This window comes from Theobroma umbraticum, unplaced genomic scaffold (assembly GCF_002168275.2).
Source record: "Theobroma umbraticum cultivar Fairchild unplaced genomic scaffold, ASM216827v3 scaffold_4.1, whole genome shotgun sequence".
Taxonomy (NCBI): Eukaryota; Viridiplantae; Streptophyta; class Magnoliopsida; order Malvales; family Malvaceae; genus Theobroma; species Theobroma umbraticum.
In genome coordinates this window covers 4,783,787-4,808,519 of record NW_018397258.1, presented here as the reverse complement: position 1 = coordinate 4,808,519, position 24,733 = coordinate 4,783,787, and the positions used below count along the sequence as shown (strand labels likewise).

At 34.9% G+C, this 24,733-nt stretch overlaps 2 protein-coding genes across 2 annotated transcripts; one reads left to right on the top strand and one right to left on the bottom strand.

The window, feature by feature from the left end:
• Positions 1-115: 115 nt before the first annotated feature.
• Positions 116-9,047, bottom strand: MSH6 (MUTS homolog 6). The gene is made up of 21 exons (XM_021423817.2): positions 7,894-9,047; positions 7,428-7,524; positions 7,010-7,115; positions 6,875-6,928; positions 6,723-6,797; positions 6,463-6,531; positions 6,253-6,336; positions 5,612-5,803; positions 4,880-5,427; positions 4,671-4,800; positions 4,343-4,434; positions 4,050-4,228; positions 3,774-3,976; positions 3,568-3,669; positions 2,984-3,146; positions 2,422-2,711; positions 2,211-2,348; positions 1,799-1,878; positions 1,608-1,707; positions 1,222-1,351; positions 116-712 (listed from the first exon to the last, which is right to left on the bottom strand). The coding sequence occupies exons 1-21, from the start codon at positions 8,771-8,773 to the stop codon at positions 462-464; spliced, it is 3,963 nt and encodes a 1,320-aa protein (XP_021279492.1). The 5' UTR covers positions 8,774-9,047; the 3' UTR covers positions 116-461.
• A 9,702-nt stretch (positions 9,048-18,749) lies between these two features.
• Positions 18,750-24,594, top strand: CKI1 (Signal transduction histidine kinase). Its single transcript, XM_021425476.1, has 8 exons — positions 18,750-18,792; positions 20,053-20,143; positions 20,459-20,695; positions 20,805-21,491; positions 21,858-22,233; positions 22,337-22,911; positions 22,999-24,264; positions 24,379-24,594. The coding sequence occupies exons 2-8, from the start codon at positions 20,090-20,092 to the stop codon at positions 24,592-24,594; spliced, it is 3,411 nt and encodes a 1,136-aa protein (XP_021281151.1). The 5' UTR covers positions 18,750-18,792; positions 20,053-20,089.
• The last annotated feature ends 139 nt before the right edge of the window (positions 24,595-24,733 follow it).

The following is a 24,733-nucleotide window of genomic DNA, read 5'->3' as shown; positions in this document are numbered from 1 at the left end:
CGAATTTTTACATATAATGGTGTGCGGTGGCCAACAACCTTTCCCTTTCTTGGTTGAAACTGCTTCATTGACATTGCATTGCAACCATAATGCATATGGTTAAATTAGTCTCAAGTAACAAACACGTCAATCAATTCTCTCAAAAATGTTTACTGTATGTACATACGGGGCTGGTCAACCCATTCTACCCTTTCCAGCTACGTAGGGGTTGCTCAACCCAACTAATATTATTTCTCCTTCCCAGATAAACTTTACCAAAATGTTGGAGAATAGTAGTGTTCACATTAATTGCTCAAACAGGATGTGGATTAGATGCTAGTTCACATCACTAAAAATGGGGAAATAATGACCCAGCAAAACTAGGAATACTCCAGCAGCCCCGAAGAAATACTCTATAGTCTATTAACGTCAATGACTGGTAAATTACTTCCGCAGACGTGAAATACATCCAGAAGATTCCATTAATGTTGCTGCAGAAGTATCCTTGCCCTATGTTGAAGTTCGGTAAAGGAGTTGATACAACTACCCTCGTAAGTGTCTAAGCAATTTGCATTTGCTGTAAGGCTGATCAATTCTCGAATAAAAGCTACCATCTTATCTGCACAACTTTGCATTGGCAAGTCATCTTCAGATCCCTTTCTGTGTTTCCCATACACAGACTCAAATTCTCTAGACTTAGCAGCAGCTGTCAGTAGTACTGAGTCAGGAAGCCCTGAAATAGTTACTAGTCAGAGCTGCAATTTATCATAACAAATGCTCAATTGTTGCAATTAATCAAGTAATGGTTTGAAAAATTCATTCAGCGGATTCGCTACAAACAAAGACCTTATTTGAACCAGATTTATTCAATAGGCTCACACCTCTATGTCCTTGAGAACAAAAGATTCTTAATAAACAGAAGTTCTCCAATTTTTTGAGAATATGAACTCCATTCATGAAAATTTCAGCAAAAAACTAAATCTTTTTCTAGTACATGGGATCTGTCACATGAATTCTATAATGCCATCTTACTCTAATTAATACCACATCCTTGGTAGGATGAGTAAATGCAAGGTTCTTTATTATAGTTTCAACCCTCTAGTTCTCCAAGCGAGTCTCCATTTTATATTTCATTGTATCAAAGTTATAAGCAACCTTTGAAGCTAATGAGGCCCCATCACCAAAAGTCCAAATTTAGGTCCACAAAAAAGGGGAACTAATATTACAAGTGAAGACCCTTACCAGCTAGTCGTGCAACATTCACCCCATAGCTTTTTGGACAGGCTCCAGTGGTCAACCTGTAAAGAAATGTAACTTCTTGCACACCGGCAATTCCATTTCCAACTTGGCATGCCATATGGCAGAGAGAGACCTGTATAAAAAATGGGGAAAAAAAATAAAGAACATAATAGGAGAGAGTTGAAAAGCCATGAAAATAACTGTCATTGACTATACAACCACAAATTTTCACTCAAAATAAATGACACATATGACTTCAAAAAGATTTTACCAAACTTGTTTATAATTTGTTATTCACTCTATTTGCACCTAATATAACTCCTCGAGTACAAACACAATTACCTTCAGTTTCCAAAAAATGTTATCCAACAGAAGAAGCAGAGACATACCTTGGAATTCTTTTCATAGTCCACAGCCAAACGGTGATAGTGCGTTGAAAACATTCCTCGACACTGCACCTTGTGTACAAAATGTTCAAGAACTGATTCTCTACACAGAAATTGAAACATGAGGAACTAAGACTAAGTCAAAAGTATCACATAAACATTTAAAGACCATGCTAAATAAAAAAGCAACATACGCAATGGCTTGTCCATCAGAAGTTGATGTTCCACGTCCAAGTTCATCCAATGCCACAAGTGAATGTTGAGTTGCTGAAGACTGCATTAACCATCATGGATATGTTCACAGAAAGTAAATGGTAAAATCGACAATTTCTACATCTACCAAGGAAAATGAATAATTTGGACAATGCTTAAATACACTGGAAACCTGATAAATAAATAAAACACTGATTTCCTCTCATGTAGATTGAGAAATGGCAATGCTTCTATAAATGAAAACGTGCACATATATAGTTTTCTCAGCAAGGATGTTTAGGATGACAAGAACAGTTGTGAAGAAATACAAAATAAGTCACTTTTCATGAAATGCCACAATCCTAACCAAATTCACATATATGGATTTCTTGAAATCAGAATGAAGTAAATTACCAGCATTAATGCAGTTTCTGAAAGCTCTGTTAAAAATGTACTCTGTCCCGCCATAATATGATCTTTGGCACCCATCCGGACAAAGATTCGATCAACAGGAGATAGTTCGAAATGTTCTGCAGGAACATCAGCTCCTACCTGGGGAGAACCAAGTGTGAAGGCCATTGGATATAAAGAAACAACCTAGAATTAGCCAGAACCAAAACTTTACCTGGGCCAAAATCACAGCCAAGCAAACTTGGCGAAGAAGTGTAGACTTCCCACCCATATTAGGGCCAGTAAGAAGGATAAAACTAGCACGACCAGAGCCCCCAATAGTAATGTCATTGGGGACAAATGCACCCTTGCCTAAAGAATCACTTCTGAGAATAGGATGTCCTAAACTTTTTGCAGAAAAGCATGGCACTTCATTTGAACATGAGGAGCCCAAGATAAGAGGACGACATGTTGGCCCTTCATAAAAATCACTTGCAATCGCTAGACTGATCAGTACATCCAGTTCTGCAATATGCAACCACCAACTGAGATATGTAAAGGAAATCAACCTATATCGCATTCAATTCATTTATTCTTTTAGAATTTCAGTCATTACATGCAGAACTAAAGTTATAGACTAGAAATACAAGTATAAATGTTTGTATCGCATAGAGGGAATAAATTTTAAAAAAAGCTTAAAGCTGAGCAGCGCTATAACAAAAAATCTACTGGATTATATGATAAAGAAATGTGAAACCAAGCTCCAGCCAAGTTTGCCTAGAAGTGGGCAAGCATACCTGCCGTTGTTGAAACTAGCTGCCGCCATTTATTGTGATCCTCACAGAATTGTCCGATTAACCTCTGGAGAATGTTCTTCAAAGACATTTCCTTTTCAGATTCAGCTTGTGAGAGTTCTCCAATTACCTTCTTGATATATGGAGTCCAGTACCGGAAGAAACCCTGTACATGTCAGGCAGGAGATGACAAAGAAACTCAAGTCAAGAATTACTTTTAATTTGATCAACTTTCAGCGTAATCTTGACTTACTAATCATAGCAAAAGATTTCTTTCAAGCAGAGGTTATAAACTAATAAGCAAAAAGTCTGACGGGATGACACAAACTGAAAAATGAACATAAAAATTTAAACACATGACTTCTAAATTTAGAATAATTTTTGACACAACTCTGGCAAGGTACAAAGCGAAACATTTAAGAATAGTAAATGAGCAAGAAGCAAAATACATCTGCAGCCATTCTGGCAAGATTCTTGATAACATTGTTAGACAGTACTATAACAACAGAAATCAATTAACAACTGGATAAAATATCTTATATTTAATATACAGAGGGAGCCATTTATGCATAATGGAAGTAACTTACCTTTTTGGATGAACGTAACTCATAATCCCGAGGGACACTTCCACGCAAGTTTTCTGGCACTTCCAATAGATATATATCTTTTCCAATTGTGACATAGGTGATCTGTAGCAGATGATCATATCAAAGAAAGTTTATAAGACATTTCAAGAAGTAAACTATTGCTTATACCATCGGAACATCCAAGCATTTCCGAACAGAAATCTTACTGATGAATCTCCAAGTAACTTGCGCTGTTCCTTGAGGTGTTTAGTCAAACTAGATTCGATCTCCTTAACTCTTTCACATGCAGAGTCATACTCCAGATCAACTCCTTCATGAGGTATTATACGTCCAGAATTGTTGGCATCAACCCAATCAAAGGCATCCTTGAAATGCTTAAGAATTGAATGGATATTGGGAACACCTTTACCTATGCAAAGTCAGAAATATAAGCTGCCAGATGATATTTGCAAAACCATAGAGGAAAATAATTTTTACAATACCAGCTGTTAACAAATGATGAAGCTGAGTAGACTCCACATTTTCTAAAATGACACCAAGGGAAGAAAATGCTTGAACCATCAATTCACAACAACGTAGAGCTGATATGAATTCCTGGAGTTGCTTCTTTGCTGCATCTTCATATAAAATAACTTTATTTGCATTTCTTCCAATAGCTTCACTGCATTCAAATGTAATAACAATTTAAATACTAATAAGAAAATGCTCAAGATATTCTGTATGCAACATAAATGAAATACATATTAATGAGCATGCATTTCTATCCAAGCTTTACCTGCTAGCAAAGATACGTGCAAGCAACCTCTCCATGTCAGGAAGCCTGGACAATGCCTTTCGAAATTCAAGTGCATAAGATAGATTTTCACCCTAGAAAGCAGAAAAGACAACATAGTAAACAGAGCAGTAAACATCACGAAAAGGGCCACAGATTCAGATTAAGACCTAACACTAACCAGTTTACCTGAATGTTTGAAAATTGAGTAAATAGTTATGCAGACAAATTCAACAACCCCCCCCCAAACCCAATAAAAAGGTAATCACCTTCAATTTGCAAATCATTTTCAGTAAAATATAAATAGCCAGAATACTTATGAGAAACTCACCTTTAGGCCTGCTACAGCATCTTGGCGTTCCTTAATCAAGTCCATATGATATAATGGTCTAGCAAGCCATGTTTTTAGCAACCTTTTCCCAAATGCTGTCACGCAGTGATTCAATTGTGCATAGAGTGTCCTTCACAGACAAATATATTGCCTACACATAAGCTTGGAACTACTACAACATTTAACATTTAAAGTGGACGCAAACTTACCCAGAAGAGTCTCCATTTCTGCTGTTTTCAAAGATCTCAAGGTTCTCCAGGGCAGCAGCATCAAGAAGCATGTAGTGGTTTTGAGCAATACCACTGAAACCAGAGGATGGAAGCGACTCAAACTTTGCAAATCTAAGTAACATCTCATCTAGAAAAGCCTGTTTTAGGTAATAAAGAGTGCCTCCAAGAGCTGAGAGTGCTAGGCTGCCATCCGCACCAGCACTTAGTAGATTGGAAAGGATAGCTGGCAGGCAGCCTGACCCATCTCCCTCACAAGAATTAGCAGCATTCAGACACACATGATGAACAGATCTAGCAGCTGATTGATCATTAATACGCTTGTAGATGGTTTTAACTTCACAAACAGTTTTCTCCGCATCCCAGAATTCTGCAGATGGGACCAACTCATTCACTAAGAGATTTCTTGTATGTCTCAACATCGCCCTCTCAGTTTCAAGACTGAGCAGTTTAGTGGGTTTTATAATTTCTACTGGCCTCAACTCAGCCAATAGACTACACAATCCGCTGCACTCAAAATCATCCCCAAACTGGAAATAGAAAGCCAAAGCAGATCAGCCCTTTAATATAAAATGAAAAACATCACACATGCAGAACATTTTTAAAACCTGTTGGTTAAAGCACTTTCTATTCAGAGGAATAAGTCATCCTACTGGTCAAATCTGAACAAAGGAGGCATAAATAAAACATTATTATGCACGGAACAGTCCTTACCTGTCCAAGAATAATCCTGCTAGTTGCAACATCAATGGCACACACACCAAAAATCCGATCCTCATTCTGGTTTGAACTTTGACAGCATTCAGTCACTGCCAAGAGGTAAGAAGGGTCAGGATTTGCCGAAAGCATCTCTCCCTCAGTTAGTGTTCCTTTTGTAACCACTGCACAAATTTCACGTTTGACAACCTAAAACACATTGAAAAATATCAATGACTCTACAGCTCCAAACCACACCAAATTCCCCTTCCCCAGCAATTCCAAATGAAGTATCCCAAAGACAAAGAACAAATTTAGAAAGTAAAAAACTGAAATATATTACCCAAAAAACATATAATAAATATATGGTAAATCAAACAACTGAAATGAGCCATTATACCATCTAGACAGAAGCCAGATGAAAATCTAACAGTCCTCAACAACATATCTAAGAAAAGTTAAGACATTTAAGTATGCTAATAAGATTATGATAATATGATATTTGACAACTAGACAGACATAGACAATAGATAATCAACACATTAGCAAAAGTTTAGAGAAAAGTGCACTTATTCAATGGCCAATCTGGGAAAAAATGAAGAATATGGGAACACCAATTTAAAAAAAAAAAAATTGATCTTCTGTTATATCATGCGGACCTTATCCTTGGCACCTTTCTCTTTCCGACGAAGCTCCAGCTGTTCAGGAGTTTCAGTTTGCTCTACTACAAGAACTCGATAACCCTGTTCTGTCAATAAACGAGAGTAAAGTTTCCTCCATGGCACAAATTGTGCTTATCAAAAATATGCAATCATAACAAAGCCCATCCTGGAGAACTGCAACCTAGAATAAAAATACATAGGACCAACCTTTCGAGCTAATTTCTCCACATTCATAGAGAAGTTCCTCTCTGGAAATCCACAATGAGGTTGTTCCCCCTAAAAATGAAAGTAGATGTACAAGGAATAGTGAAAAAGAAACATCATGAAAATAAATTTCTTAAAGAGTTGATAACAAAGGTGCTTCTGCTTCATTTCTATATCTTTTCCCCTTGGCCATGAAACAAAATTCCGATGCCAAAAATAACAACACTCCAGTTTCAGTTGAAAGAACACAGATAAGGCCATACCTTCATATATTGCAAATCCAGTTCTTTTGCCCCAATATGAGCATCCATTTCAAAAAGTTCATAAAATTTACCCATCTGCTCCAACAAAGGTAAATGTTAAATGACTTTACAAGACAAATGACATCAATAAATTAGAGTAGACTATGCCATACCTTGAAAAATAGAACTTTGTCCATATGCTTTGACTTAAACTCCCACCATTGCCTCTGCAAGGTAATATAGGTCATTTGATAGAAGCCAAGGAAAAAAAGGGTTTCTCAAAGTACTTGACAATTGAATGCCCTTACCTGGCCACCTGATAGGCTCTTCAAGAAATCAGGAGGCAAGTATAAAGTCTTTGGATTGTAGTTTACATCTTCAGGACGTTTTCGATTTGCATCCCTACGCTCCTTCCTTCAAGTCCAAAAAACATTTCAGCATTTAATACATGCGTCCTCCTTACATTAGAGTTAGCAACCTCCCTCTAAATCTAAAGCAATTAGCAAGCTTTTGTGCACTTTGTAATGGCATAAGCAGATGTTTACTAACTAATTGGCAATCAAATAGGTTAGATGGTTTCAGCATAAGACACCGGATGGCTGAACTAGTAAAACCTAATTAGTTAAGGAAGCCTGTATATATGTTTTCAAATCCTAGAGGCATAGTAATATTTTTGCGGATTCTATGTCAATTAAGGGAAATTATAAGGACAAAACAAGAACTTACAGTGTGAGGAAGTGCAACTTCTCTGCTTCACGCTTACCAAACCTTTCTGATGCATCACCCATCAAAGCATTATCAAAACCATTAGATGCCTTATCACCTGCAGTTAAACATACTCTTCTTCAGCACTTAAAGATTTGGAATCATTTATTAAGGTGGATTCCGCAGGAAAAAGAAAGACAGGAAAATAGTCTGTGATATGTCCAAAAAATTTTGAATAATAGACTAATTAACATAAGCCAAGGTTGAATAAATTTCTATGCAGATAGCAGCCATAAAAATGAACAGATATAGCAGAAAATATTCGCTACAACAAGAATTTGGGAAATAACCCCAACTCCCATCGGCTTTAACTAAAACATACTCGTTCTCATTCATCTCCCAAAGAGAAGAAAATTTTAATTATTTAATCTCTCATTTCAAACACAATCAACTAAAAGAATTGTACACAAGAAACTACGCCACTTACTTTCTATTTTCTTCACCGGTTCCACCAAAGACACCTTAAGCTCTTGCTTACTAACATTTGCATTTGTCTTACTCTTTTTGCCAGACTCCAATTTCCCTCCTCCACTCGCCTTCCGTTTCTTTGCTTCAGTCTTTCCACCGCCTTTTCTTTTCGATATTTTCATTTCCTCCTCTTCCTCCTCATTTTCTTCTTCTTCCTCTTCCTCTTTCTCATCCTCCAAATCCATATCTTCCACCTCGGCATCCTCACTCACTTCCATCTCCACATTCTTGCCCCAATCTTCATCACTAGAATCATCATCATTATCATCACTCTGTGCCTCCACATTCTGTGTCACGCCCTCATCCTCATCATCAATCACCACCTTCTTAAAAGCCGAAGAAGAACCCCCTCGCCGCAACCGCCTAAGCCTTCCCGTGCTTTCTTTAATCCACTCAATCTTCTCCTTCCCCAAATCCAACTCCTCCTCTTCCGCATCATCATACTGAACCAAATGCTTACCCGATTCCTTATCAAAAGACTTCACCACACCTTCGTACCACGCCTTATCCAGCGGCCAGTAAACCCTAATCCTCTTCTCAACAACCTCCATGCCGTAAGATTTGTCGGCCGGCGCCGAGGGAGTCGGGGAGGGCGTTTGGCCAATAACTAGGAGGGGCTTTTTGAGCTTGGATTGAACAGGCGACGGAGTGGTCGGACTGGGGCTTGGGCTTTTACTTGGGCTCCGATTAGGTTTAGAGTTAGGGTTGAGTTTAGAGGTCTGTTTGGAGGGAGTAGGAGAAGGGGAAGGTGAGTTGGTTTTAGAGAAGAAGGAAGTAATCTGCCGCTGTTGATTAACGAGAGGTGATCTACCGTTGCTTTGCCGACGCGACGATGCCATTTTTCCCGATTAATTGATATAAAAGAAAAAATTGAGCTGCTTAAAGCAAAATGACAGGCAATTGGGAAAATAAAGTGTGATTACTTTTTCTTGAAGGTGTAAAGGAATAAAAGGTGAAGCGGCGTCGATGTCCCCTTCATTGGCATGGAAGAATATAGGCGTAAGATAAGGCGGGAATTCCCGGGAAATGTTCTGATCAGGGTTTTTCTTTGGCGGGAACTCGGGTAAATGCAGGGCAATTTGCACTGCACATCCCAATGGGCTATGAACCGTACGCTCATATTCTTATTTTCGCTATTATTATTATTATTATTAAAAAGAGGCGAAAACTTCTGCACAGAGGCCCAAAGACAACCCAAATAAATGGACCGTAGGGCGTCCTGAGGACCTGAGCCAAGCCGAAGAATGACGTTGGCAGATCGAAATAATTCGCACCACAACGACATTACCGTTAGGCGTTAGTACCCTACCACCTTCAAGGCTCACTTGCCAGCTGCAGCTACACCACCGTCCCCGAACTTTAATTCTCCGAATTCCGCTTCCATTTACTTAAAAAATTAAAATAACTCCCCATTTCCCGATTTCCTCCTTTTGAATGGCGGTTAAATGTCTGTTTCTCTAAGGACTTCCATTAAGCCTCGAGCTCGAGAATGCTACTCATTGTCGATCAGAGACCAAGACTACGAGAAAAACGATGACGTCGAGGAGAGGACTGCTTTCCTTGGTCTACCTCTCTTCCCTTGGTTAGTTGGCCTCATTCTTCTCTTTCTTTCTTTTTTTTTTTTGGAAAGGCTTGTAGTTTCATAATTTAGAAGATGGAGTACCAAAAGCAGGTAGACAGCGAAACAAAAACGGCCACAGACCTGAGTATCCAGGCCTCAAAATCTTCCTATTCTAAGTAAATCAGGAGGTAAAGATTTACCAAGCATAGGCAGAAAGCAAAAGGGGCCTAGCTATACAAAATCATATAGAAACAAGAAATCATAAAAATATATGTACACTGTGGATTCATATTACTTAACAAACAAAAAAAAAAACAGTCACTGTGTTATTATTTAGGAGTGAACATTAACGGTGCAAAGTAAAATAATCTATCGTAATTGATTAAATTCATTTAATTCGAATAGAATTTTTTTGATTTTGATATCAATTGTTTAAGAAAAATAATTATTTGATTATTTTAATTAATTTCTATTGAATTTTTATGTTCAAATTTTACAACTGAATCCATAAAAAAAATTGAATAATATATTTTATATATGGGTGTATTAATATTTTTATAACATATCTCAAAAAATATGTTTTGTATATACATATTATAAATATTTTTCAAATATACTTCAAAAATACTCTCATTCAAATTGATATAATCGAATGAATTCATTGAAATACGTCGATTTTTTATTACATTTTGATTGAATTTAATTAATTCAATTTTTAAAATTTTAAATTAAATTGAATCGACCAATATACTCATCCATCAAATTCCATATCTTTTTCCACACTCCTTTTGACTCTATTGTTTTTCGGAAAGATTGCTGATCAATTCTGCATGTTTATAGAAATCTTTTAATCCTAAATATCATCGGGTTCCTCTAGCGTTACCAGTCCATATTGTTGAGAAGCATGGTGCTACATTTTTAGGGAATGCATTCCATATGGACAGCAACACAATATGAGAGAGTTAATGTTGAGCAACAGTTAGAAACCCATTATATAATCATTAAAATAATTAAGTGTAATAAGACTTGTTCTATAGTAGAAGCTAACAAAAAAAAAGTATACATGAAAAGGTTCAAGAAAGGAGGCTGTACGTGAACAAGTACAATAGAATAAGTTGTATGTGAATAGGTATAAGAAAAGAAAGTGTATGTGAATGGGTACACGAGAACAAGGTAGGAGGGTGAAACACTTGTACTTCAAGAAAAAGGTTAAAAAGAATACCTCTTAACTACCTTTATATCTAAACCATAAAGTCAAACTTTTCGGAACATCCTAAGATAAAAATAACCCATAAACCCTATTACTTGTTCCTGGTTATTTTCACTGTCATCCATGTAAAGTGGTTATTTTGTGTGAAGTAATTGTTCCACTTGTATTAGTTGTTCTATATGGAGTAGTGCTCCACTTATTCTAATTGTTCTGTATGAAGTAGCGCTTCACTTGTTTTAATTGTTCTACGTAAAGTAGCACTTTACTTGTTTTAATTGCTCTGTATAAAATAGTATTTCAATTGTAATGGTTATTCTCATTATTTTTTGTATAATATTATATTATAAAATAATTCATTAAAAAAAATATTAACTAAAATCAAGTATCTACAAGTTTTTTTGGTGTTGTATAGATTTGGAATTTGCTTTCTTTGGGGCTATAAGTCATGGCCTAATCACATGGTTCAATGTGCTAAAGCAACCAATTGAAAAAAGAGAGGGAAAACTTCAAATGGTGCATGAGTCATAAAATCAATTTTATGGCCATGTGTTATTTTTCACTCATGGAGATTATTATTTATAAATTTGTTATTTGTAAATGTCATTGTACCTTTTCCCTTATTGAATAGTTAATAATGGAAGTACAATTTTTTGGTAAAGAGATATTCTTACCCTTTCCATGTTGACAACCTCACCTTAAAAAATAAAGTGTTTTGTCATTTCCAAAATAATCAACACATAACTTCAAACACATTAATCTAGTTTTGCATTATTAAGATACAATGACTGTTAACTATTATTGTGTTTGGAGTTACATGTCGATTTTTTTTGGGAATGACAGAACTCTTTCAGTTGTGAAGGTGAGGTTGTGAACATGGAAGGTTGTCTTAATTTGATAAATTTTACTTTTTAATTTATCATGTTAAAATAAATCAAAATTTTGATGGAGAGAAAAAAAATTTGAGAGAAAAAAAAGTAAAGATAAAGAACATCTATATCCATTAGAATTCTCTCTTTTAAAGGCAACAATTGGTTATTACACAATTCAAAGAGAAAATCGTTGGATAAAAACCTGCCGATATAAATCAATAACCCTATAACTACTGCTATGGCAAATACAAAGTATCTTTTTTGACGCAAACCCAATCAATGTATGTGGCATCTTCTAAGTAACCGTATTTTCTGTATAAACTTATAACACAAAATATAGTGCTGCATGGGTTAATGAATCACGTGACCCACTTACACGTGATTGTCTTCCTCTTTGTAATGAAGGATCACTGGGTGTAAACAATAATAAAAAACATCTATGCACATGGATAAAACTCATTTTCTAACACACCTCCTTGAGTTTAGTCTTGCATAAACCCAACTTTGATCTGAAAGTAAGAAATTTATCTTTGCCTAATCCCTTGGTGAAGATATTTGCAACCTGTTCATCTGTGATGCAATATTTCACATTGAGTCTTTTATTCTTTACAACATCTCTTATTGCATGATATTTGACTTTGATATGCTTGGTACAACCATGCTAAACTAGGTTCTTGGCAATAGTTATTACAGCTTGGTTGTCAAGCCAAATTGTTATCCCACAGGCCTGTTTAAAACTCAAGTGTTTTAGAATTTTTCTCAACCAAAGTGTATGGTTGGAAGTCGAGATAACAGCCACATATTCGGCTTTAGCAGAGGATTGAGCCATTATTTCCTGCTTCTTTGGATTCCCTGCAAATATAATACTTCCAAGTAAAAAACAGAAACTTGTGGTGCTTTTGGCATCATCTGGACAACCAGCCTATCATTATCACAAAATCCTATAAGATTTCCACTTTCATGATGGACATACTAGAATCCATATTTTACAATTCCTTTGATGTATCATAGGACTCGTTTTGCTACTATCATATGAATTTCAGAAGGCTTTTGTATATATCTTGACAGGACATTTTTTGCATACATTATGCCAAGTCTAGATATTGTTAAATACAACAGACAACCCACCAAACTTCTATATTGAGACATGTTTGTAACTGGAGCATCATCTTTTTTATATAGTTTATTTTTAGAAGTCATAAAGGTGTCAACTAGTTTATAGGGCTCCATATGAAACCTTTTGAGAAGTTCCTGAGCATATTTGTTTTAGTGAAAACAAATATATTCAGGTTCTTGTATGATTTCAAGACTTAGGAAGTAATGCATTTTTCCTAAATCAATTATATCAAATTCTTGTTTCATCTGGATCTTAAAAATTTTCAACTCCAAACTATTGGGCCTTGTCACCAAAATATCATCAACATAAAGGGAAATTATTAGACTTACTTGGTCATGTGAGCTCTTGACATACAAAGTTGGTTTATTAAAGTGGCATCTCAATCCTTTCTTAAGCAAGTAGCTATCAATTCTTTCATACCAAGCTCTTAAAGCCTGTCTTAAGCCTTACAAGGTTTTAATGAGTTTACAAACTTTGTTCTCATTTCCTTACTCCACCAACCCCTCTGGTTGCTCAAATATAAACTTCTTCCCTAATCAAGTAATTAAGAAAAATAGACTTTACATTCAAGTGCCATATAAACCATTTTTCTCTTGCAACCAAAGCACTTAATAATCGAATCATATCATGGTGAGCTACTAGTGTGATCTGTCCCATACACTTGAGAATAGCCTTTAGCTACAAGTCTAGCCTTGAGCTTATTTATTGAACCATTTATGTTTAGCTTGGCTCAATATACCCACTTGATACTTATGGTTTTCTTTTAACTAATACCCATGTACCATTTTTCTTGATTGCATCCATTTTGGCAAGCATTACTTCTTGCCAAGCTTTGCCTTTTGTTGCATCAAAGTAAGTGGTGGGTTCAACAATGGACACATTGCACTTTTCATAACTTTCTTGCAAGCTTATTGTCCCTTTTACAGCATAATCATCATTGTCTTCTTCATCAGTTTCCTTAGCATTCTCGGCTTCATCATTATTTGTACTTTGAAGACCCTCAACTTGGTTAGTCTTCCAATTTCATCTCATGTCTTCTTCAAACTTTACATCTCTTGACAAAAATACTTTGCTTGTGTGCACATTGTAAAGTCAATAACCTTTAGAAACTTTAATAAAACCCAAATGGACAACAACCTCAGATTTTGGGTCAAGCTTTATGTGCCTTTAATCAAGAATTTTTGCATAGCAAAGACAGCCAAATACTTGTAGATGAGAGACAGAATGTTTGGGTCCATGCCATGCTTCAAATAGGCTTTTCATGATTAATGCTTTTGTTGGAAAAATATTGAGCAATAAAGCCACAACATTTGTGGCTTCTGCCTAAAAGGTTTTGGGCATATTTTTCTCTTGAAGAAGACATCTAGGCATCTTAATCAAGGTTCTATTTATCCTTTCACAAACCTTATTTTGTTGGGGGCTATATGGTATAGTGGCGAAGTGTTTGATGCCATTTGTATTCAAATAATTTTTAAATTCATTTGACTTAAACTCATCCTCGTTGTTTGTTTGGATGGTTTTTATTTTGCAATTCGCATCATTTTCTACTAGGACTTTAAACCTCTTGAAGCTATCAAACACATCAGCCATTCTTTTTAGAAAATAAACCCAATTGTACCTTGAAAAGTCATCAATAACCAACAGGTAATAGAGATTTCCATTGAGAGATATGGTTGTCATAGGGCCTCCCACGTTTGCATGAAGGAGTTGTGACTTATCATAGGCACGGGAATCACTCCCTTTCGAGAATAATGTCCTTGTTTGTTTGCCAAATTGGCATGTCTTGCAAACTTTTCCTAATTTTATGGCTTTTGGCAACCCAGCAATCATGGTCGAAGTGGCCATGTGACTTAGTGAGTCATGATTCGCATGCCCAATCTTCTATGCCACAACTTAGTGTCAAATAAAATGCATTTGTATACTTGCTGTCTTATTTTCCTCCAGTTTATAGGAAAGCATTTACTTTGCGTTCCCACCATGAACAATTCATTTCCATTTGCATAAGATATCTTGCAACATCTGTCTTTAAACATAAAACTATAATTACTTTCCTCCAATTGGTCCACACTAAGAAAGCTTTGGCTTACCTTTGGTGCGTACATGACCTCTACAATTGACTTACTATCAATCAAGATTTGCACTCCCATTATTCCAAAACCTTCAATATATAGGCAGTCACCATTTCCTATCTTATCTTGTGACTTATAGCTTTTGTCAAGATTGATAAAATTTTCTTTTCTCCTTGTTATATGATTGGATCAAGCACTATCAATGAGCCAGGTATTTACTCTATTTATTTTATCAGGTTTCCTCACCATGAACAAAAGTCCATTTTCTTCTTTGTGTTGTTCCACCACCGTTGCTTTCTCTTCATTACACGTGCCTTTTTCCATACAAACTTTTTCCATGTGATCCATTTGGCTGCATGGTCTGTACTTAACATTGGGTTTAAACCAATAGAATTGTTCTAAATGCTTTTCTTTTTGCAATAAGGATAGAAAGGAAACTTTGCTTTGCCTTCTTTTTGTCGTCCATTAGTGTCTTTCTTTTTTTATTTTTTGTCATAATCATTTTTCTTGAAATGATTGCTGCTGCAGCCTTTTTCTTTTGCTTTAGCAACCAATGCCCTTTCAATGAAATCTTCTTGTCTTAGAGCTATTCGTTGCTCTTAGGCTTGAAGAGTGTTAATTAACTCAGTTATTGAAAGTTGTGACATATCTTTGGAGTCCTATAGAAAAGAAATTTTGACTTCAAATTTCTCTGACAGGTTCACAAGAATTTTATAAATTACCTTTCTATCAATTAAGTTTTTTCTCAACAATCTTAGTTGATTCACAAGTTTCATAATTTTATTTATATAATCTTTAACATTTTTATTCTCTTTCATTCTTGATACTTCAAATACTTTAAGTAAATTAAGAATTTAAATTTACCTAGTCTTGTCGCTTTCATGAAATTCCTCCTCCAATTAGTCTTAAGTCTCTTTGGTTATCTCATAAACCATGATCCTAGTGAAAATTATGTCAAACACAGTAGAGTGAATGCACAATAATGCTTTAAATCTTTTAAAAACTTCTTCACTATATTGTTTTAATTGGGTTATGGTTGGGTTTTAATGTTTTAATTTCGAGAGTTCACCTCTTACTTTACAATATCCTAGAGATTGAAAGCTTTAAACTAGAATTTCATTTTGATAACCCAAATTGAATAAATTTCACCTGAGAATATTGGAGCTGCAGTAGCCATAAAATTTGAGGATGCTATGAAAAGCTCTCGGTTGGTAACACTATCTGGAAGACTAGATATTTATTTGACATTTTCTAGTTTTAAGATACTAGTCCTTTAAGCTCATTAAGGGGCTCTAATACCATGATAAATTTTACTTATAAATTTATCACATTAAAAATAAATCAAAAATTTTGATAGAGAGAGAATATTTGAGGAAAAAAAGTGAAGATAAAAAATAACACCCAAATATCTATATTCATAAAAATTTATCTTTTTAAAAGTAATTATTAGTTACCATACAATTACAAAGAGAAAACCATTAAATAAAATTCTAACAATCTAAATCAATAGAAAAATTCTAACAACTATTATAATAAACACAAAGTACCTTTTGACCTAAACACAATCAATGAGCATGGTCTCTTATAAAGAGCCACATTTTCTATATAAACTTGTAACACAAGAAATGATGCGATACGAGTTAATGAATCACATGACCCACTTATGCGTATTGTCTTCCTCCTTGCAACAAAAGACCACCTAACGTCAATAATAGTGTTAAACATCTCTAACAAAACTCATTTCTAACACATATAACGTTCAGTTGAGGGTGAGGGCTCCTTGCAAATCAAAGAGAGGAAATAGTTATTCATTGGTCCATTCCTTTAGGATTGTTTTCTTTTAACTCAAATGGCGCTTATCGTCGATTTGTTGAACTAAAGCTATAGGTGGTATTCTTCGACATTTTGCAGGTGAATGGCAAGGTGGATTTGCACTTCGACTTGGGAAATGCACGGCTTACCGGACAAAACTTTGGAAGTGTATCAGGGATTAAGCCTAGCTTAGGACTTGTGTTATCGAAAGATTGATCTTCAAGTTGACAATAAACTTGTGACACAAGCCATTACTTCCCAGTCAATTCATCCATGTTTCAATTCAAACCTAATTCAAAGTCTACTTCATCGTCAATGGGATGTTCATGCTCGTCATGTTTTCAGGGAAAGAAATGTATTATTGACTTTATTACGAATAAAGGGTTTTTTTTATAGATGAAGGATTTACTTTTTTTTGACAATCCACATACCAGAGTTTAAGCTTTGATGACAAACTATGTATTGGTGGTTTATTTTTCTCCAATGATTAAATTGTAAATTTTTTTTTTCACGTGAAGAAAAATTGAGTGTATTTTGTCTTCTCATAAACATTGTTGGGCTATAGCAAGACAATATTATTTACAGATATAAAGAAATTAGTCTTGGAGGTTGATTATTTTTTAGCTATCTCTTCACAAAATAAGGTATTAGCCCCATTAAAGAAATCTGCCAACGAAACAAATTATTTATTACAGTTACGTTTGTTAAAGCTATTTATTTCTAAGATTTCCTTCACCTCAAACATTTATTAGGGCCGCTTTAAGTAAACTGATTGAAGATTTTTCTGACCCCAATTATTTGTGTACAGGAAATATTTATAAGAACACATATATAGTGAAAGTATCTAAGAAATCCTTTTTCATTTATTTTTACCATATCCTTCAGGATACAAAGAAGTAATTACCATATCTCCTATCATTAAATTCCAACTTTTTCACTTTTATTCTAATAGTAATCCATGTAAAAAGTAAATCCAATAAAAGAAAGAGTTCATGGAAATTATATCTTTTCATATAATCACAACAAAAAATTATATTAGATTAGACCTATGGTCCATCACATATCATCATAGTTTATATTTAAATAATCCTTTTATGATTTTAACATTATTTAGTATATTTATAGCCGACAATTTTTTTTTCATAAAAAAATAAACATGCATTAATTATGTTATTCTTATACTATTGTATGACAAGTGCAAATTATGTCAAAAAAAAAAAAGACAGGGGCAAGCTTAATATAATATTCCTCTTATCTCGAAGTTTTTTAATGAAGTATACAGTTCAATTTAATGAATTATGTATGTAATTTATTATATTCATTAAATTGAATATGAATAAAATAAATTACATATATAATTATTCCATCTATTGATCTAATTGAGGAGCCAATACAAATATAATACATTTATAATTTCATATGTACTTGTGATTAACTCTTGTATTATCCTCAACTCAACGTATTTCCTGTTTGGGGGATTGTCCTTGTGTCGTGGTGTCATGAGGGCACCGTCAAAAGTTGTTCTCCTTGAACTGCGTCTTGATGTAACAAGGACAGTAATTTTATAATAATATCGTATAAAATTGAATATAATAATAAATTTAAATCGATAATTTTACAATTTTTGTCTAACATTAATGTGAATTATGTTTTAAAAAAAGCATATAGATTATTATTTTCCTCAATTAATCAGCTTTTTTTTTTCTATTTCATACAAAGTTACAATCACTATCCGTGTGCTGTTCCAAGATCTTAAATAGTACCGTCTGCTGGTGCTGTTTTTGACATTTATTTATTTATTTATTTTATTTTGCATGAAGCCCACATGCCTTGCTTCTATTAACCAAACATGAATGCAGCTTAGCTAGTTCCATTTTCACATGCCGATTTACCTTATTAATTGATTCCCTTAAATCTTTGACCCTCCATTTAAGCATTATCATTATGAAAAAAATATCCCAAAAGAAGTCCTAATTAAATATTTGACTGATTATTGAGCAAACAAGGCCTGATCATCTTTGCTTTCCATAAGAGTATATAAAAGTGCTTAAATTCTTGTGATCAAAGAATAAAAGTCACATAAATCTAATTTCTTCAACATCGATCATAGACACGAAAGAAGAAAAAAACTTATTCACTCCCACAGAAGAAATAAGTCGCCATAGATATTCTTCCCCAGCCATATCCTCATCACCCTTTGATGGCGTAATCATCTCTCAGGTTCTCTCTCTCTCTCTCTCTTTTAATTTGCTACATATATATGCTTAATATTATTCAAAGTTGAAAGTGGAATTTTCACTGTGGTTGTCTTTGAAATTAAAAAAAAATAAAATTGACTGATTGGTTTAATGCGATATTGTTCTCAATTGAAGAAAAACTAAGATATTACCTTATCTTCTAGTGCCTTGTTTCTAGTTGATTCGAAAGATGTTCATGGGATAAATTGGAGAAAAATTATTCCTTTTTTTTTTGGTGAGAAGAAAGGATTGTTGTAAGCCTTTTAATTTTTTCAATTATTTTGATAATAGAACCATATATTTTAGTTTAATATTTTATCTTTAGATGTTTGAATAATACAGATCTTCCAAAGTGTAATGGCATCGCTTCCAATTTTAATTTTTTTTTCATAAAATAAGGTCTTATATAAGTGCCAAAAATGGTAATATAAATTTGGGGAAGTGGCAAGAAAAGGAAAACCATGAAGGAAAAGATATTCAGCAAATTTAACCGAGTTATTACTCACACTAGGTTACAAAAGAATGAAAAAGATTCAATAACGTTTTGAAGTCAACTATTGAACTTTTGCCCCTAGGTGTTTAAATTTTTAAACCCTTAAAAAAACAAATATAATACTAATTAATATCCTATACTATAGAAAATAAGAAAAACTAATTAACATTATAAACAGCCTAATTAACTAAATTAAATGTATATAAAATCACCATTAAACTCATTAAAAATACAACAAAATTACAAAAATAAAATCTTTAATTCAAGCATCTTCTTTCCATGTTGCACGAACCTCTCTACGCTAACAGAAAAGTATATAATTATGTCTTTCTTTTTCATGGCACTTATTAAAAAGTCTCAATTGGTGAATCTCCTATAATTAAGGAAAAAAATGTAATGAGATTGCTTTTTATACGAATTTAAGTTTGATGTAAAAAAAGGGAAACAACAGATTTAGTAATTTACCAAGGTTAAATGTATAAAGTAAGAGTAGGTTAAACGATTTGGTTCATTGGTTTGTGTATTATCTCCTGTCTAAAGAGTAGAGTTTTTTCTCAAATATAAAAAAAAATGTACAATAAGAATAGGTTAAAGGAAAAAAAAATTAAGGTCAACCTGCTGCATATATATAATTGTCTGAAATGAAAAAGAGAAGAAAATTGGAAGTTTCTTATGATCTTTTCATGAGAAAAAATTAATTTACTGTTATTATTTACGAATTTAATTTTTTTATTTTTTATAATAATGCAGAATAGTCGCTTGATGATGATCATAACTCAAAAATATAATGAAGCTCAGCAGATTGATAGTGGCACGACCAAATTTTGTCTTCATTTCCTTGGTAATCACTGGAATCTTATTTTACTTCTAAAATTATCCACCAATTTTCCTTGTCATTCATCATCCTTAGTAATTCATCAAGTACCAGCATGTAACTTTTCTTAATTGCTGTATTGTTTGATTAACGCTTTGACAGTAAGATCATGATACGGCTAGACATGAATTTGATAGGGAAGTCGTATTCCACTTTTCACCATCATAATCTATTATTAAGTTCATCATTGATGCCTGCATTAGGTATAATTTTTCCACGAAGATATGTGCCTTCGACCAGTCGTACTCCGGAGAATGTCTAATTCACAAATCTTCAATGCAGGCATTGCTGATATTGCTCCTTTCAAGTTTAGTGATCTCATGTTGGTATAAAATAACCAGACGAATTGAAGATAATGTAGATTTGAACACCCAAAACTTATATTCTGGATTGCTCTCTGAAATTGAGAGCATAGCAAATTTGGTGCACTCACTGAATTCATCTGCTACAAAGTTAACGGGACTTTTGAGTTGGTCCATCAACCAAAGTGAAATCTCCTTCAATGAGATTGAGACTAAGGTAAGTATCCATCTACCATTTTCTTGATATCAAAAAACAAAGAGATACATATACATATATATATATATATATACATATAATAATTAGGATTCATGCATTATTGTTACAGGTGGCTCCTATATTATTTCAAGCATTTTCAACAATTCCTTACATATCACAAATTTCATATGTTGGATTAGACGGCCTCTTGTTTTCCTACTATATTGATGGCAATCAAACTCTGTCAATCTACGCCAACTCTTCATTCTCCTCCAATTCGAGTTCTGTGAAAGAAGGAAAGAAGAATGTTTGGTACAAACAACAGGTGGATAATAACTCAGGAAAGCTCTATGGGGAAGCTGTTAGATCCCATTCTTTAGATGTTGTCAACACGAGCTGGTTTCAAACAACATTGAATGATTCGAAGGCTTATTCTTCTGTGGAAAAAGGATGGAATAGTGCAGGCGATCCTTTGTTTCTTAACAGTGCTAGCATACATGGAAGAGGTGTTGTCTCCTTAGCATTTCCAGTTAAAAGATTAACTGATATCTATGCTGGTATAGATCTTTATGGTGGAAGCTTAAGCTTGGCTACGAAGGATGGGAAAATGCTGGTAGATGGAATCCCGAACACCAAACTGATTTCTGTTAATAACTCCATTGCCTTGCAGTTTACGAAGCCGGATGGTGAAGTAGTTTATGCTCAAAATTTTACATGCACGCCTAGAAATGACACATCAGCAACCTATATAATGGACATTGGTGAAAAAAAGTACAGTGTTCATTGTTCGCCTGTTGAAATTTCAGGAGTGCAATCGGTATGTTCCAAATATTCACATAAGAAGTCTATATCTTCAATAAAATTCTTCCATGAGTACAATTTCTTTTTCTAGGTTATTTTTTTAATGGTAATTACATTTCATTTGGTCGTATAAAATACCCTTTTTAGACAAATATATACTTTAGGTGGTGTCTAATTATTTCATGATCTAAGCACATTTTGATTATAAGGGAGAGAATCAAAGTCTTTCAAGATTATGCTTGATGTTGATTTAGTTTCTTGCTCTTGTAGTGGCGAAACATTTCAGAGAATAGAATAAATTAATGAAGGAAAAATAACATATCATGCGCATAAGGCATTCATTTTAGCTAGTGTTTAATGACAATTTGTAGCTTGGTTTCAGGTATATGCATTGGCTTTGCCTCATGAAGGATTAGTAAGCCTTGTTCACATGAACAGCAAGCTTTCTCTCATTCTACTTGTAGTAATGATTGTCATGGTGATTATATCCATTTTTAGTTTTGTACTCTTAATGGTCAGAACAGCGGAAAGGAAGATGTGCTTGTATGCCAAGCTCATAAAACAAATGGAAGCAACTCAACAAGCCGAGAGAAAAAGTATGAACAAGAGTCTTGCCTTGGCTGGTGCAAGCCATGATATTCGTGCATCATTGGCGGGCATTACTGGTTTAATAGATTTATGCCTCACAGATGCAGCTCCTCGTTCTGATTTCGAGGCATATTTAAAACAAATGCGTAACTGTGCACAGGATCTATTAGGTAATTCAGTTGGCTTTTGTTGAAAATCTCTTCTTCTGTCTTCACATAAACTTCTTAGTTATCTCTTATCTTGCCTCAGTATTAACTGCTCAAAAGTTTTCAGGCTTACTAAATTCTATACTTGATACAAGCAAAATTGAAGCTGGCATGATGAATTTGGAAGAAGAAGAATTCAATTTGGCCGAACTACTTGAACACTTAGTTGATTTGTATCATCCTGTGGGTACGAAAAAAGGAGTAGATGTGGTTTTGGACCCTTGTGATGGATCTGTTATCAAGTTTTCCCAAGTGAAAGGTGATAGAGGGAAACTCATGCAAATATTAAGTAATGTACTGAGCAATGCTGTTAAATTTACTCCTGAAGGACATGTGTCTCTTCGAGCTTGGGTCCAAAAGCCTGATATTGAAAGTGCAATACTTGCTTCTGGCCGGAATGGTCTGCACAAGTATTTATCCTGCTTGTTTCAAAATATCAATGAAGCGTGCAGTGACATGGAAGTCATAACTGCGGTTAGACAGAATCCTAATTCCATGGAGTTTGTGTTCGAGGTGGATGATACAGGTAAAGGGATTCCGAAAGAGAAACAACAATCTGTTTTTGAAAACTTTGTTCAGGTCAAAGAAACAGCCACTGGACAAGTAGGCACTGGCTTAGGTCTTGGTATTGTTCAATCTCTGGTAAGTCACAAACTAGTTTTATTGTGTACGTGAGATACCTTTTAAGTTTGTCTTAATTAATAATTCAGGGCTTTAACTTCCTCTAAGGTACGTCTAATGGGTGGAGAGATTGGAATTGTTGATAAAGAGATTGGTGAAAAGGGGACTTGCTTCAGATTCAATGTTTTCCTCACTACAATGGAGACTTCCCCCAGCACTTCGGAAGGGGAAAAGGAGTCTCAAGGTGGTCCTATGTTGGGTGGCACGCAACAACATTCAGGGTTGACCATCCACAGTCCTAGTCCTAGATTGACCGTTCGAACTTCGAGTCCCAGACTTCCCATTCGTAGTCCAAGTACCAAGTTGGAGGGATCTCAAGTTGTTCTCTTGATACAGTCTGATGAGCGACGAAGAATTTCACAAAAATTTATGGAGAGTCTTGGAATAAGTGTATTGGTTGTAGATCGATGGGAGAGTCTTCCTTCTGCACTCAAGAAGATAAAATCCAAGCTAATATCCTCTCACCATTCTTCAAGGAGATTAGATTTGAGTTCCAGAAGTGACATTTCTAGTACAAGTTCCAAGGATATGCCTTTAAGTGCCATGGACGGGGCAGAGCATAAATTACCTTTGAACAAACGGAGAGGTGCACCAAACTTCATATTACTTGTCATTGATGCCAATGCAGGACCATTTTCAGAATTCTGGAGGGTTGTGTCTGAATTTCGAAGAGGCCTTCACGGTATATCTTGTAAGGTTGTTTGGTTAGACAAACCAACTTCACGTAGCATCAATTCTATAAGCCTCGAAAAGGAGAGGCTTGATCCTGATGATGAAATTTTGTTGCAACCTTTTCATGGTTCTCGTTTGTATCAAGTGATTAAATTTCTTCCAGAATTTGGAGGCACCTTGTCACAGGGAATTTCAGCTAATCTAGAGAGTTCATCAGCGACAAAGCATTCTTACACACCAAGGTCAAGAACTCCTCTACATAATGAAGAGATACAAGAAGATGCTAGCTCAAGCGATGAACGACATAGAAAGAAAGACTTCTCATCTGCTACAACTCACACTCATGTTAGGTTGAACTCAAAAATATCTCCAATTCATCAACTTGGACAGACTGAAATGAAAAAAGATGGTGCTGAGTCAAGTACCAAGCAGCCCTTGAGCGGGCAACGAATCTTGATTGCAGAAGATAGCCCGCTGTTAGGCAAACTTGCTACAGTTATTGTTAGACGGCTTGGTGCTAATGTTGAGCACTGTAAAAATGGAGAGGAAGCTTTAAAACTAGTTTGCAGTGGTCTTAAAGATCAGAGAAATGATGGAGGTCATTATGTTCTTCCTTATGACTATATATTAATGGATTGTGAGGTAATTTATATGATTTCTTACCATTGCATAATTTTTGTGTCTGGTCATGATTTGGCATGCATGGTAGCTTGATAATCTAATGAAATATGCTCTTATGGTCTGTGTTTGCGCTAGATGCCGATTATGAATGGATATGAAGCAACAAGACGGATCAGAAATGAGGAGAAACGTTATGGTGTTCACATCCCAATCATCGCACTAACTGCTCATACATCAGGTGTGGAGGCAAGCAACACACTTCAAGCTGGAATGGATGCTCATTTGTGCAAACCTTTGAATACAGAAGAACTGATGGAAGCCATTGAAAACATCCACCACAAAAGGATGTAGTGATACATTTGGGCAGAAAATTTAGAGACTGTAGAAATAGAAATATATTTTTAAATCAATTTGATTGAGTGCTCAAACAGTAGAGAAAATGATTCGAATCCTATGAGGCTGAGATTAAGATAGGCAAGTATGAAACCCT

Coding starts and splice junctions, on each gene's coding strand:
- MSH6 (XM_021423817.2), bottom strand. CDS start 8,773: ATGGCATCGTCGCGTCGGCAAAGCAACGGTAGATCACCTCTCGTTAAT. Junction 5,804..6,252: donor AGAAAGGTGCCAAGGATAAG/GTCCGCATGATA, acceptor AATGTGTTTTAG/GTTGTCAAACGTGAAATTTG. Junction 4,435..4,670: donor ATGCTGTAGCAGGCCTAAAG/GTGAGTTTCTCA, acceptor TCTGCTTTCTAG/GGTGAAAATCTATCTTATGC.
- CKI1 (XM_021425476.1), top strand. CDS start 20,090: ATGAAGCTCAGCAGATTGATAGTGGCACGACCAAATTTTGTCTTCATT. Junction 20,144..20,458: donor ATTTTGTCTTCATTTCCTTG/GTAATCACTGGA, acceptor TCTTCAATGCAG/GCATTGCTGATATTGCTCCT. Junction 21,492..21,857: donor AAATTTCAGGAGTGCAATCG/GTATGTTCCAAA, acceptor GCTTGGTTTCAG/GTATATGCATTGGCTTTGCC.